This window comes from Bactrocera tryoni, chromosome 5 (genome assembly GCF_016617805.1).
Source record: "Bactrocera tryoni isolate S06 chromosome 5, CSIRO_BtryS06_freeze2, whole genome shotgun sequence".
Taxonomy (NCBI): Eukaryota; Metazoa; Arthropoda; class Insecta; order Diptera; family Tephritidae; genus Bactrocera; species Bactrocera tryoni.
The window spans coordinates 4945780-4961955 of NC_052503.1; the positions used below are offsets into that span (position 1 = coordinate 4945780).

General features: G+C 32.8%; 2 protein-coding genes across 2 annotated transcripts; both read right to left on the bottom strand.

Annotated features, from left to right (window-relative positions):
* Positions 1–1353: 1353 nt before the first annotated feature.
* On the bottom strand, positions 1354–1837 carry LOC120778862. The gene has a single exon (XM_040110895.1). It carries the CDS (start codon positions 1702–1704, stop codon positions 1480–1482), a length of 225 nt encoding a protein of 74 aa, XP_039966829.1. The 5' UTR covers positions 1705–1837; the 3' UTR covers positions 1354–1479.
* A 6145-nt stretch (positions 1838–7982) lies between these two features.
* LOC120778233 lies at positions 7983–15423 on the bottom strand. Its single transcript, XM_040109991.1, has 4 exons — positions 14945–15423; positions 10991–11101; positions 9642–10025; positions 7983–9522 (listed from the first exon to the last, which is right to left on the bottom strand). Exons 1-4 carry the CDS (start codon positions 15119–15121, stop codon positions 9367–9369), a joined length of 828 nt encoding a protein of 275 aa, XP_039965925.1. The 5' UTR covers positions 15122–15423; the 3' UTR covers positions 7983–9366.
* Between the last annotated feature and the right edge of the window lie 753 nt (positions 15424–16176).

A 16176-nucleotide genomic window follows, 5' to 3' on the forward strand; every position in this document is an offset into this window, starting at 1 on the left:
ATGTGTATTGTAGTTTTTTTCTTATTGAAGTGGCAATCACGTCAATGTCTTTGGCTCATTTCCAAAATGCCCATTAATCGACGACTAGCCTTCGCCAATTGAAATTTATTTCTGTGTAAATTACATACAAGTACTATATAATAGATTGAATAAAATATTAATATGCATTTATAATTTTCAGTGGAAATAAATAAGTTGCTGAAATTGGAAAATTTTATTCTTCGCTTCATAAAACTTTAGTGTAACGCTGCCTTTCTTGAAGGCTATTCAATAACTTCTAAAAGTAAGCATTGTGACATTAAAGAACTATGAACCGCTGCCACCATCTGAGGCTCAATTAGCGCTGGATGCATCACTTTGATGCACTATCGTAGGACCTTATAATCTTGGTAATCCGTTTCATTGCTGCGCTAAAACCATTTGGTTCTCACAATGAAACCACTTGTTACCGATTTGCTTTTTGTGGACAACCATTCAAGGTTTAGTGTCTGAAGGGTTTCAAGTATTTTATGTCGTGTTTGTGATAAAGCTGGGACTATGGACCATGTCTACTAGTGATATGAGAATACGAGTGAGCCCAACCTCTACGTTAAGGAAGATTAGGTGCAAAAGGAACATCATAATTGAATTATATTCAGTAAAAGAATAAATAATATGAGAGAAGAAATATTTATTTTTTGAAGGAAAATAAGGAAGCTACATTATTCTCAGTCTCATTTTTAAATATTAATAGTATAAGTTGAAAAGAACCCTTTGAAAAAGTTACTATTATATGATGAGACCAAACCTCAACGCGAATAGCCATATCGCGCTTAAGCTCCTTACAAGGTGCAAGCCTGTCCGCAATCTCGAGCTAGAAGTGGTATAGTTGTATTAAGAATTAGTAGGCTATAACCGCATTGATCCGGCGTTGAAATTCACACATTTTCTTAATCTTTCATTAGTACGTGGGAGCTTGACGTCACATAATGTTCCACATACACAAAGTATGATTGACAGAGATTATTGAAACACCAAGTGTTTATGTATGTTAATATGTGTCAATTGGCATTAGAGTGAATATGGGCTTAAGTACTTTGAACGTAGTGACTTCCATTGGCCTACAATCCAAATCACACCATGAGCATGTGCAAGGTGTACGCACACACAGGCGGCGTTATTGCTGCTCATTAGTTGGCGATTAAATGAATTGAAATGTTTCGTATGGACATTTACATGAAGCGTGCGCGTACTTTAATACATGCACCCACACAATGAAATATAGCAACATGGTTGAATTTGTGTTGTAGTTGCGCATTTTTCCGTTTTAACTGTACCAAAACAAAAACAAACCAATAAATAAATACGAAAATATTTCAGTGTTAATACTTTACTAATTAACTAATTGAGTTGCGACATTAATAACTAAAAGAAGAACACAAGCGCACATCTTATACTAAATTCGTAGTCTAAAAATTCGTTTTTTTTGTTCGGCCGAGATCAATGTGCTCCATCCGTTGATGTCCAGAAGTTTTTATTGTAATACTGCATCCGAATTTTGGCGGGCAGGTTCTGTACTTTGTCGAATTCACAGTTTTTATGTATTTTCACCATTCGTCCATCAGTTCCGGGCATTGTGCGCCAATAAACTGTCTGCATTGCATTTCGGCCGGCGATGTAGCGTGTGGTGGCACCGACAAGTGAATTCACATTTTTCGCAGACATTTTCGGAAAACTTTTTGTTTTTAATTTTAAATATGTTTTTGTTCTAAATAAAATTACTTAGTGCGACTAAAGTAAATTGAGTGCTAATATTCTTGCGTCTGTTTTCAATGTTCACGACAATCTGCTGAATACCCGAGCTGGTACAATCTTTATATAGTCAGTCACTTAAGTGCCAAAGTCTTAGTTCTCAACTGTCGCTTTGTTTTATTGTTGGTTTTTACTAGTGATTCGAGCAGCAATCAGCTGGTGGCCTGTTAGCTCTTATCAATTTTCACTTCGTTTGCAAGTGTATGCGTGTAGTTTGCAGTTTTTTTGTGATTTCAAATAAACGTTTATGGTGTTATTGAATTAATGTGTAAGTTTGTAGTTTCTAGAGATATCACTTTTTTTAAAGTGCTCGTACAAGTGGTTTCAATAAGAGCATTCACTTGAATTATTGTTATTTTTTGTTTTTTTGAAAAACAATTTGACTCAAATTACTGTTATAAACTATTTTTGTATATTTTGAAAGACCACTAGTTTTGAAATCGCAAAAATTGTACTTTTATTTTTTAAGTAAGCACTAATTCAGAAGCCCGACTAAAAGTGGTCAGAGCTTCACAATTCTATAGAATGCATAAATTGTTAAATTGGCCTTAATTAGATGCTGCTCCAAACTTTGAATTTAAAATAAATTTTAGTTAAAATGACACATAACATAACTTGCTTTGAAAATGTTAATAAACAAAATTTCAAAAAATTTCAAAAGATTTTTGATAATAATTTCAAATTTTTAAACCAGTTCAAGCTTAAAAATTTTTCACAAAAAACTACTATTTTATGAAACTCACCGTTTTTGTAAAAAATCAAAATTTTACTAGTCCTTATTCACCTATGGCTATAATATTTTTTTTTTGGATTTTATACAATTTTAAACATAAATATATTCATCACCGAAGGGTACCTTCTTTCGGATGTTCTCCTGACGATCTGCTACGGCATCAACGGAATCCATAATTTGTCAAAATTAATCGCCGATTATTAAAGTTAATTCTGTAAATGTACATACATACATACATATTATAATTTTTATATTTAATAAAATTTCTATTAAAAAAATCACAAAACAACGCGCTTTTTCTGGCGTGCAGTGGATATATGTATGTATGTATGTATGTACATAACTGCTTAATGACGACTTAACTTACTTTTAAATTAATATACATACATACTTATGTACATAAGTATGCTTTATATAAGTATGTAGACATATTATGTAGCAATACTCGATAGCAACATTGTATTACTTCAAAGGTGAATATCTTATGTACATACATACTTATGTCACGCGTTATAAATATTTTATTTGTAAATATCACCATCACTTTAGTTACATCATCCAGGATGTAGACTAGGAGGTAGAATTGTGAAAGCTTGCGTCATCCTGTGCTCATATACATATACTTGTATTTATATAACGGCAAACCGTTATCTATTAAACAATGAGCTTAAAATATATGCACTTACATACACACCTAGGTACAAAGTACATTGTATATACATATGTATATGTAGAACAATGTTCACTTACACGAATTTACAATGAATTATTTACTGCGCTTAATACGCATTGGATCGCCATTTCATTCGCAAACGTAAACCATGTTTTGTTTAATCGCAATCATCGATTACGTCAAAGGCTTCTTGGGCGCGTGTTCTATCGATATACCGTTGAAAAATATTTATTAAAAAATATACTTATGTATATACGTTAAATGACTTAAAAACAACAGTAAACAAGAATCAGAGATGCAAATAAATAAATATATTTTATTAGTAGCCACAGATAAAATACTGCGTTTTACGGCTTGCCTTATTAGTATTGGCGCATGCGTAGTAGTAATTCAATCCAGCATTCATTTAATGCTATACTTACATATGTATGTATGTTTGTAATTTATTTAAACAGATATCGGCGCTTGACTCACCAGCTTTCCATACGTAGTGTAATGAGTGATAACAGTGTTGATCGGCAAGTCTATTGATGATACTCGTATGATGTTACTTACAATTTGTTAAGCCTGTACTTAAGATCTTTCTATTTGATTGCGCCGTTATCAAAATGTTGCTTTCAGTAAGTTGTTAAATTGCGTGACAGTTGAGGTTTTCGGGATCTCGGCTACAACTCGGTACCTGGGTTTTAAGGAAGTAACATGCCCAATAAAATACATTGATATTCTTAAAGTTCTAACAAAGGACGAAGGATCTAAGTATAATAAGATAATATTTTATCATGGACATTAAAATCAAAATGTTCCATTAAATAAAAGGTATTCTGAACCTACAATAAAAAAAAGAAATTTTGTCAGAGTTGTCTGGTTAAAATCATACAAAAACTGATGTTTGCCAAATCTGCTTCCTATCACCGTCGTTTGCAATGTCAACAGTTGAAAATATTTTCTGATACCAAAAACAGCAAGGTTGTGAATTTACTGGAGGTTTGAGAGTTCAAATCTCGATTGAAGTCAAATCTAAAAGGTTAGGAATAGGTTACTTCTAATAAGTTTCCTCTCTAGAAGAAATGCTTCTAGACAAATCCTATTGTAGAAAGCCATACAAACTTTTAGAACCACAAGACGATCACATGATTTCATCAATTGGGTGAACTAGTGCTGGATTTGTTCAAGCAAAATTGTAGGCATAAATGATTAAAATATGTAGCGTTCTACGTGTCGACTTTTAATTGCGAACTTCTTATTATTAAACGGTTGTAAGTACCCGTTCCGCTGAAGTGGTGAGGTATTAATTTTATAACACCCACTTCAGAATACTCCTTTAAAAAATGTTTTGTTTTACTTATTGTTGTTGTAACTTACAAAAAAGTCGTTTAACGCTCTAAATATATCTGTCACACAATAGAAGTACAAGTATTATTTAATTTGTAAACAAATAATGGAAACAAGTTCAAGGGTTTGCTATGCACGGACTTGCACGCCCCTCGCACATGCTTATCGCCGAAGATTTAGCATGTCTGCGAGCTTATCAAACAATTAACTGTGACTTCCATTGGGAACACCTCGCATTTATTTGCTTGTTATTACTAATCGCACTTGAGGTTGTCAATGTATAAAGTGCTTTTTCTTCATCAGTCAAAACTGATAAAATTCCAATACATTGACACCTACGAGTACATGTGTATATCAGTATTATGAAATGTTATATGTATGTATGTAGGAAGTGTTATAATATAAACATAATAAATTATACCCAATGCACCACTATTTGCGGTGATATATAACTAATATTAAATTGTAAATTTTGTGACCATATGGAAGAATAGCTTAAGTGCAATTAAGAGAGGTATGCTATACTCGTATTAGTAATTTTTGGCTTTGTAATTCGCTTCAAATAAAATCTCCTTCATTTTTAAGTTCAGTTTAAAGTTTATTTTTCAATACTTGTCTTTACATTTTGCATATAAACTGGAACAAATTTGTTTTAATGTGTTTATGAATCATTTACTGGCTTGCTGGCTTATTGAATAGGCTTATCAACATATAAATTATGAAAAATATTTATTTATTATAACAAGAGTTTAGCAAAATCTTTGCTTCATTTTAATATTAGAAGAGTTATAAAAGCTAATGAAATTGAAAAAAGGTAAATCACCATAATATGCGTTGGGTTCAAAATATTTGCCTTGAAAATAATTAGGACAATGTGGTATATATTATTGCCAAAAATCATCACGGTGCCACATGGGCTACCCAATAAACAGAGTACTTGAGAATATATTGGCTTAGAACTTTAATCGATTATACACTCCGCGAGAATTGTACGAAAATTAATTTCAGTCAAAGAAGTTGTGATATTGAACCTTATTATTCACGATATTCTAAGAACCCAAAAAAAAATAAAAAAACGTAGGAAATTAATATTCTATGAAATATTTATCAAATGATGTAAAAGAAATAAATAATAAGAAAATTTCGTCCTATTAGTTTTTTGAAGTGACTTTGACAGAAAGTACGTTGGTTCGTGACGTCAATAATGAATGAAAGAGAGGGTTTAAAGTTAATTATTAAGAATACAAAAATAGAAGTCTAGACGATACTGTAGAGAAATTAAATAGCTTTTTCTAATTTGCTTCGGATTTGTTTCAGCTATTTTGAAGTGAAATTGATTTCGGGTGAAAATCGCAATTAGTGCAAACTTTTAAATTCGCGCTGTGTACAATTTTCCGAATTCTTTTGCCCAGTACGGTAGACGTTCGCGGAATATTTTAAAAATAACTTATCATAAAATGATTAGATTATGGCTATGTTATTGTAAATAAACAATAAACATAAATGGAGGAATGCAAACGAAAGTTAGACAGTTGCTATGCAGTCTAACCAGTGCGAGGAACTTTTTCGATTTAAAGAGATCGGCATAATTATCTACTTAAGCAAATTTAGTGAAATGTGTATAGAAATGTGATGATTTCAATAAAGCCTATTACTGCAATTTTTTTATACTCTTGCAACATGTTGCTACAGAGTATAATAGTTTTGTTCAACTAACGGTGTTAGGCATCACCTAAAACTAAGCGAGATGGATATAGGATTATGTATTGATAAATGATCAGGATTACGAGACGAGTTGAAATCCGGGTGACTGTCTTTCTGTCCGTCCGTCCGCGCAAGCTACAACTTGGGCAAAACTTGAGATATCTTGATGAATGTACGTTTCTAGGCAAAAAAAATATGAGTTTGTAGATTGCCATAATCGGATCACTGCCACGCTCATAAAACGTCAATAACTGAAAACCTATAAAGACCACAACTAAGCACTAAATGAAGTAATGGAACTGTAATTTGGTGCAGGGGATCACAGTAGGAGGCACCTACGGGTAAAACATTTTGGAAAAGTAGGTGTGGCCTCGCCCCTTAATTATTTCACATATAAGGTCATATATCTTAAACCACCTAAGCTACAACTACCAAATTCACTACAAAATACTATAAGAACTCTTAACGACGGAGTCTAAAAGAATGAAATCAGATGATAACCCAGCTCCATCCACATATAACGGTACTGTTAAAAACTACTTAAAGAGCAATAAATCAATAGCTAAATATGCTAGAGACATTAAATTTTGCCCGCGAGATGGTATGATAAGGCTTTAATGTACCCGGATTAAAATTGGACGTTGGACGTGGCACCACCCACTTTTAGGTGAAACAAATATCTCGAAACCCCCCAAACGATTTCAACTAAATTTTTGTATGTGTTCCACTGACACTTTTATGTTACAGTGTGAAAATGGGTGAAATCGGACTACAGCCATAACACAATTTTAAACTTCATTTGAAGCTTTCACTTTCCAGTACACAAATCAAGAATGATGTGATGTGCCATCTTATGACTAAAAAGTACCTAATTCGAACCAAAACTTCTCAAGCCCCTGGGCACTGAATATGTGGACTCAGTACTTTTATGACTTTTTACCGAAAATAACTGTAAATGTGTAGGATAAATGTATAATTGAAATTCCGATGGGATCCTTTCTTTATAGTAGTATATCTATGTGTCAAAAATGTGTTGAGTCGGGTCAATACTTTCCTTAGCTCCTATATACCTAATATAAAAAATTTCTAATTTCCGGGGGACTTTATACAGCATACATCAGCCAATATGTGAGTTATCTTAATAGAATTAAGAGAGCGTGTTTTCTATTAACGGTGAATTTTTTTGCTTAGAATGATTAAAAATTCACCCTAGACCCCATATAACTAACAAGTCTCATGTACCTGAAAGTATTACGCCGGCTTTAATCCTTGCAAGTTGCAAGAGTAGGAAATATTCGGTTATACCCGAACTTAGCTCTTCCTTACTTGTTAAATTATAAGGTTAAAATATACATTGTGAGCATATAAATATCACTATCATAATCAACCAAATTTTGCAACTAAATGCATCTACCCAAATGTCGCTTATAAAATTTGATTATGGCGAAAACTAACTATACCTTACCTTGACCAAAAAATTAAAATTAAATGCTCCAAAAATTGATAATTTAAATATATAATTTAAATACAAATAAATTATTTATTTCAGATGTAGATAGGTAGGAATATTTTTGACGTCAATGGACATAGTCCACTTAAGGCTCTTGCTCTAGTCATTTATAATGCCGCTGATTAAACAATATAAAAATTTGTTACTGTTAGATAATACAAAGAAAAGACCCAACCAGACATCATATTTTGGATTTTGGATATATTATAGATAATAAAGAAATTATTTTAAGCTCGGAATATTTTTTTAATTGATGGAAGAGAATTGTTTATTTTATAAATTTACAGTTATTAGAAATTATTCAACCCTGTCATTTGTTTCTCGTTTATATTAAATGGTTTTATATCTGAATTTATTATAATTTACTTATATCACTCTTAATCATATGTACATATGTATTTATATTCAAGTTTTATTACTTAATTGGGAATAAAACCAATAAACCGGTTCTCTTAGGCTTTCTTCAAACTTGAATGGACGAACTTCATTTCGTGTGTAATTAATTTCCGAATTGAATCGTAATAGCTTTTATTTTTATGCGGCACATCGCTTCTTATATGCTGCCTGACTATGATCATAGCCTTAGGCCAGAAGCATAGTACAGTGGCGGCAAGGTTATCTGCAATTCTGTCTATATTTAGGATTCATTAATAAAGACGTTGTACCACAAGAAAATTAAGCCCAATACATAAATTAGATGCTTCTCAATAGAAAAATATTTGTTCATATGAAGAAAAGTTTAGCTAGATACTTATTTGTCGATAAGAGTGTGTGAAATATAAAAGCATAATTTAATTATTTTCAGTAAGAAACAGTATGTTTTCTCAATGTGTTTAGTTTATCCATTCAAAAATTTAACATTAGACCCTAGATGCTTATTAATTGCTAAGTAACCACATTAACTTCATATCTTGACGGGCTTATAGATAGTTACATCTCTCAGATATGGGTCAAAAGCTAAATTGTTACAAGTTTCGTGAACTCTTTTCAGGTTATGAACTTTATTCCGCACAATTAAGATATTATGAAATACACAGTTTTTTCACTACCACTAGTGACCGCTAGACTTTCTGTCGTCACTCAGTTAAGCTCCACACACACATTGATTACGTAAGAGGAAATTATTGTTTGTATTACTTAATAAATGCTGCGTTATGTAGTTGTTGTTGTAATCTTAACTTAATTAGTTGCACAAATAATTTAATTAGACGCAACATACGCCTACACACATCTCTCGTTGTAATTTATATGTGTGTATGTGATCAGTTGCTTTCTCATCGCTTCCTACTCTGTCTGACACTGGAGTTTACGATAGCTAATTTAATTGAATTGAATTTAATTGGCCACAATTCGAAAAGACTTCGTATGCTGTCAAAAATTCATGTTGTGGTCAGTGTGTGCATGTGTGTATGTATACACAGAAATATACATAAATATGTACTTATGTACATACATCTGCTACTATTAAAAAAAAGCGAAAACATATAGTTAATGGGTTTTAGGAAATGTATTTAAAATCAATTAGCTGTACAAGTATAAAGATTATTGCATGAATTTAGGCGCTAAGAATGGGAGAGATATCAAACTTCGAAAATACTTAGAATTCAATTATGATTTCAGTAATTAGTAATAGAATTTAAGCATAGCAAATACTCCAAGTAGTGTTAAAAAAGAAATATGCATTATCGCCGGACTCGAAGCCGCCGAACTGCACACCTTTCGAATCGTCTCCGTGTGTAAGCCGCGTCTCGACAGCAGATTTCGAATGCTACGCAGTTCCTGTAAGCGAATAAATTATTTATATACGTAAATTATGAAATACAATTTTGCAATAAAATCTGTAATCATACACGCATTTTTTTCTTGAAACTAATAAATTCATACTATTGCATACACACCTCTATACTTAGACCCTTTTCCGTTCGACTAAGGACCAGCGTGTAAATGGAACTGGACAAATCGTTGCCGCAAAATGTCAATACCAAATGGTCATTAACGGCTTTCACCACCTGCACAGTGCCTGTAAATTGATTATAGGAGTTGAGCGCCACTAGTGAGCCCCGCTGTTCCCCTATATTGGTCCATAGACCTGGACTTCTTTCCGTGTAATTGAACATGTACTCCAGGTTCTTTTCACTTTCGCTCCAAATTAGTCGGAGGTAGCGTGCTGAGTTGCGTTCGTTGTTTGCGTTTTGTATATGCTGTTGTTGTTGTTGACCGTTTTGTGTACGTCGTTGATTATATTGTTGAGTGTATTGTTGATTATTATAATGATTGAGCATCTGTAAATCAGCGGCATGTCAATACTCATATTTGTTGTTGTAATAAACTATATAAATAATAATAATACAATAACAATCAAATGAAGTGTTTACAAATATGTCATAGGGCTGGGCTTTGATTGATATGAAACTGTAATTGCCGCCACGGCACATGTCTTTTTCACTTGGAAGAAAGTCCTCACCATAATAACAGTTTTCAAAAACAAAATCTTTTTTAATTATAAAGTCTTTGTACTAATTATAACATAATAACTTATCGAAACATACAAAAAAAAATCGGATTTCTGTTCCAAGATAAAACATACAAATGAACAAAGGCTTGCTGTAATATAACTCATACGCTCCGGTGCACCTTTAAAGCACGCTTTGGTATATCGAAGGACAAAAAATTTAAAAAAAAAAATGTGAGGTCTTATTGACCTTTTTGATGAAAAAACAAATGCTGATTTCAAAAAGTGGCAACCCTTCTTTGGTGGCCAAATGTGCATCGAGAAAATGAATCTATTGAATGTACAAAAAAATAAAATAAATATGCTAAGCATGATTTTACTCTACGAAAAATGACAAATTTGTTTTTTTCGGAAGTCATCGTTATAACTGAAGTCTATTTGAAAAAAATACAATCGAACTTAGAGGAAAAAAAATATTTATTAATTTATAGGAACTTTTCTGCCCATCGCCGAGTCTTTTTTGGTTTTTTTTGCAAATTTTCTGGTGATAAAGATTTCAAGTTGGTTGCAATATAGCATAAAAAGCTATATGAAATAGATTCATGAGCAGAATACAAATTACTCAAATACAAAATAACAAATTTTTTAAATATTCAATTGCAGTCTATATTCATTGAATATTTATGAGATAAATCCAATCTATCCATATGCCCACCATTGATTTGAGCAAAAGCATACATATTTTCTTCTTCATTTGTGACTCACGCATATGCATAAAATCTTTCGGCTACTCACCTGTTCTGTTATATCATTTAGATGAATTATTACGCAACTGTCATACTCGTATATACCGGGTATATCCTGTGTATGAATAATGATCTCGCTGCCATACCACATGCCGGTGATCTGCAAAAATACAAAAACAACAGGCAATGTATGGGTTAGTTCTTGTGACGCAATATAAGAAAAGATTTTCTCTATATACACAGTCTCTTAAATACATACATATATATATGGTAAATGGCGGTGCATTCACTTCCACTCATTCTTTTTGCTAGATATGATCAATGGACTCTTCGTCAATTGTATTATTAAATTTGTGTAACCTTTTGTTGACTTCTGTCAGAGCATTTCAGCATATGAGCGCCAGAAAAGAAACCAAATGTAAACGTATGTATCGTATGTAATTGGCATAAGTATATGTAGATACGTATGTACTCAAATAACTTTTCACGCATTGTTACGTATATGTATTTAATTTTGAAATTTTGTGCAGTTACATTTCGGAAATAAAAAATTTACAATTCAAGACTTAATTCACTGACAACAAACAGCCCTGGAAACCAACTCTGGTTGGCAATTTAGTACTTTTAACTATTCTTTATTAAAATATTTGTTCTAAATTTTTGGCTTTTCTAAAATGATGTTTATTTACGCAACATACGGAAAATGGCAGCACTCACTGATATAAGAATTGGTAATTGGAACAGGAAATGTTATGGACATAGCGAAATTCTGAACTATGCTAGCACGGAAGTTATCTAAATAAATCGGAGTACATCCTCCTAAGTTTGGACTTCAATATTGAGTCCTACCCTCTAAACGTGAATGGGAAAGAGATTTAGTCGGGCAGGAGAATACTACCACAATCTGAACCGATGAGTCCAAAATGGTGTAGGGACAGGGGTAGACTCCGAATATCTTGATATATCTTAATCTTTCCATCTACCAAACTCAACTAGTATCTTTTAAGCGGAAATATTAGGCAGAGAAAAGGCCTTTGGAGTTCTACTGAAAAACTACGGAAGAAGAAAGCAACAGATTTCACAGCTAGCCTTGTCATCCTCAAAGATCAACTCCACATTATTAAACAAAGCAAAGAAGGTTTTAAGCTTACTCGTCACAAGAACATTTTCTGCAACGAAAAAGCAGACGAGTTGGGTAAGTCAGTAGCCTCTATAGGCGAAACCGAGGCGGAGACAATACCATGTTAACTAGAAACGATCCGGAGAGAGCTCAATACGCAATTTGAACAAATCTACAACAGAATATAGGATAGCGAATCAAATACGGGCAAATTTTTACAAAACAAAAACTAAAGATTTATTACATAGGTCCAAAAGAAGTATATACAGTTGCCATAACAGAGCATTGGTCATTTGGGTCTATCACAAATCTGGCATCGAACTTTTGGAATCAATCACCTTGAATGTCTATCTACAAAAAGCATAACGGAAAGGAGAGGTTCCATTGAGGGCAGCAAATGGTATAAACACAACAATAAAAAGTAATATCAAGCTATAAAGTCTTACGATAATGTATCAAACTGTCGCTTCCAGTGCTAATTGAGCCAGAAAGTGCAGCACTCCTACCTCTCTATAAGTTAACCACGTCATATAAAAGCACAACACCCACAATGTCTATGGAATAGATATTTAAAATTTAGCTTGATAACTGAATAAAACATACCCTAACATTTGAGATTAGAATCTTTCTTTATACTTGTATATTCAAGTTGTCGTTCCACTGAAAAAGTAATTACTCTAATTACAACTGATTCCGCATATTTCCACGTACGCTGAATTCTTATCGACACAACTCTGCTAAGCCTTGTAGCTTACAAGCACGTCGTTGTAGAATATGCCCCTAGTAGAACAGTGATTTATAATTCGCAAAATTTAAATAATTTTCAACCTGATTATTATACAGTCTCTGCAATAAATATAGTACCGTACATACTATACCAAATCATTAGTTAATTGTTTTTCTAACAATAAGAACAAGTAAGAAAGAGCTAAGTTCATTTTGTACTCTTGCAACTTGCAGGAATCAAGGCCAGGAAAATACCATAAGACGTCAACCAGAGAATGAGGATATAGATACACTATATATAACTTATACACTGACCAATATATTCGGCATTCGATTTGTTAGAAAAATCAAAATCATTCTACGTAGTCATTGTACAAAATCAGCCGGTTGTTCGAAATTCCTGGTATTAATTATATGGGCGCTAGGTCAAGAATTCACAATGATATATGTATGTTAGAAGTAAAATATGTTCTGAAATTTTCATTGATATAATTCATAAATTGGTGGATATATCCAGCATAAAGTCACCAGGAAGTTCGAAAATGTTTATATTAAGTGTATAGGAACTCAGGAAAGTATTGACCATTCAAGCCATTTTTGATACACACAGAATTACAATTGTCAGGAAAGGATTCTGGCTGAATTTCAGTTATATATCTCACACATTGACCGCTATTTTTTTTTGTCAAAAATCAACTAAATATGTATACTGGGTTCCACATATTCGGTACCTAAGATCTTGAACAGTTTTGGTTGGATTTGGTAGTCCGATTTTGACCATCTTCACACTGTGATATAAAGATGTGAAAAGTACTAAATTTAGTCGAAATCAGTCGTTGAGGTCCCGAGATATGGGATTTCACCAAAAAGTGGACGGTGCCACGCCCATCATGCAAGTTACACACCGGCTCTCATAAAGTTCTCTCATGCTATCTCGGAAATTTAGTGTCTCTGGCGTATTTACTTATTGATTAATTGCGCTTTTAGTAGTTTTGAACAGTACCGTTATATGGAGAGTTAGCGGGGTTATCTTCCGATTTCATCAATTTTCATACTTACAGTAGAAGTTCTTAGAATATTCGAGCTTTGCAAATTTGGTTGTTGTAGCTTTAGTGGTTTATGAGAGAGGCACATTATACTGGCAGTGGTCCGATTACGCTCATCAACTTTCATTCAAATATCTCACTTTTTACTCAAGTTATAGCTTGCACAGACAGACAAACGGACAGACAGTCACCCGTATTTTAACTTTTATTTATATTTATAACCTCATATCTATATCGATTAGTTTAAAGTGATACATACAACCGTTAGGTGAACAAAACTATAATACTCTGCAGCAACAGGTCGCTAGATTATAAATATTATTCCAGCAAATGAAACTTTTACAAAATAAATCAATGAAAAATCCTTAATCTGAACAGGTATTGAACAAACAAGTACTGAGCAAAAGGTAATGGTTATAACCAAAAAAAATAAAAGATAAAATAGTAAAATTTTTTAAAGGTGGTACCATCACCAAGGGCCTAATATGTACATATAGTGCACCATACATTTTGAATACATAAGTTTATACTCATATAACTATACTTCGCTCCTCTAAATTGAACAATAGAGTTAAGATTTTCGAATCCTAACAATTTTAATTCGTTTAGTAGTAATATAAATTTGACATATGTATACCTCGGTAAGCCCTTTACTTATACATGTCCTAATGTAGTAAGTAGCATTTAAGTGATAATACTTTGGAGCAAACTTTAGATGATTTGTAAAATCATAAACAAAAAGTTACAATAATTTTATGCCATAGAATACTTAGTACCTGCTTAATATTTTGAATATATATTTTTTATTTCGATCTAGTAACTATTTAGGTAATATGGTACCTTTTGGGCCGGCAGCTACTGTAGATGTTATCAGATGCTTTTATTTCTAATTTCATTTAACGCGAATCAACTTAGTACAAATGTGTTTGTTGATATTATTGCAAATATATTGATTAGTTTGAAAATATATAATAAATAGTTGTGGGTAAACTTTTTAGATGTGACACGGGCTTAAAATTTGTAATTTTCATAATTCCATTACAGAGTTCGTTTTTACCCACAAAAAGTTAATTCAAACTATTAATTTAAATTTATCTTTTCATTGACCCACCTGTCCTATATCCACAGAGTGTTGAGGCTTAATATCCATGCACAGTAGTGAATTTGTGTAGAAATTTCGATCCGTGCTTGAGGGCACATCATCGTAGCTTTGATATTGGTTTATGGCGAAACAGCCAAGTATGCTGAATTGAAACACAAGAAAACGCATATAAATTTGCAAGTGCATTTTAAAAATTCATATAAATATTTTTTTAAATAAATTCAGTTGTAACACTTTATTAACGTAATAGTTTGTAGTTATTCCGACTTCTTATTATTCGAGCATTACACAGCGCGCACAACGTTAAAGCTCGCAGCACAGTTTTCAACTGGAGAGGGCGGCTCATCACCATTAAGCAGATCAGGAGCGATAAGCGATATTTTCTCCAGTAGCACTCAACATTATTGCCGATTTGTTGCTATTCATTGTTGTTGTAATGCTCATTCTTCTTAATTTTACTAGCTATTGACATTAATAAAGAGGATGGGAGCTACTGTTATTCCATTCCAACAACGGTACGTGCACACGCTCTCACAGCTCGCTTTCGGAAAGCACGGATCAGTTTAGAAGCACAATTCGCTTTTCACAGTTATATGTATTTACGAACACATACGTATTACCAGATCGTAGCATGAATGGTATAAGTATATTTGAATGTAACACTTTGTATTTTCTACATATGCATAAGGTGTGTTTATGTGTGTGTGGTTGGTTTGAGTGGGTCGAAATGTTATGAAAACTGCATACCAATATAGTAAATTGGCAGCGCCGCAAATGGTGAGCGAAGAGAGAATTCTTGAACGCCTCCACTGAATTGAAATTTATCAATTAATGCTGTGAGTTCGCCAAGGGGGCCTGATGTTTGCCCTTTATACGAGTACCGCTATAAATGGCGTTGACCGTAAATGCTCTACTCATATGGTCCAATTTGTTGAAGATTATGGTATGAATCATGCTGAGGCAACGAGCAATCACCAATGTATTTTCGTACAAGTATGACATTCAATTGCAAATTTATTTCATATTATTTTTCAATTTCGTTCAAGAATATCTGGTCCATAGTATAAATGCTGCAAGCTTTTTGAGTATTCTTTACTTTGGCTCAGTATGTTGTATGAAGAGTCATGACGATTAGATGTTCTAAAGACTAACGATGCAACACATTGCTGTAGTCAGGGATTTTAGGGGTTCTGTATTTATACTATACTATCTACTATTTAAATAAATATTTATATGTATAA

Excerpts from the sequence above, each read along its gene's own strand:
- LOC120778233 (XM_040109991.1), bottom strand. The coding sequence starts at position 15,121 with ATGCACTTGCAAATTTATATGCGTTTTCTTGTGTTTCAATTCAGCATA. Across the intron at positions 10,026-10,990 it reads TAAATGATATAACAGAACAG|ATGCTCAATCATTATAATAA; the intron begins GTGAGTAGCCGA and ends GCTGATTTACAG. Across the intron at positions 9,523-9,641 it reads AAAAGGGTCTAAGTATAGAG|GAACTGCGTAGCATTCGAAA; the intron begins GTGTGTATGCAA and ends ATTCGCTTACAG.
- LOC120778862 (XM_040110895.1), bottom strand. The coding sequence starts at position 1,704 with ATGTCTGCGAAAAATGTGAATTCACTTGTCGGTGCCACCACACGCTAC.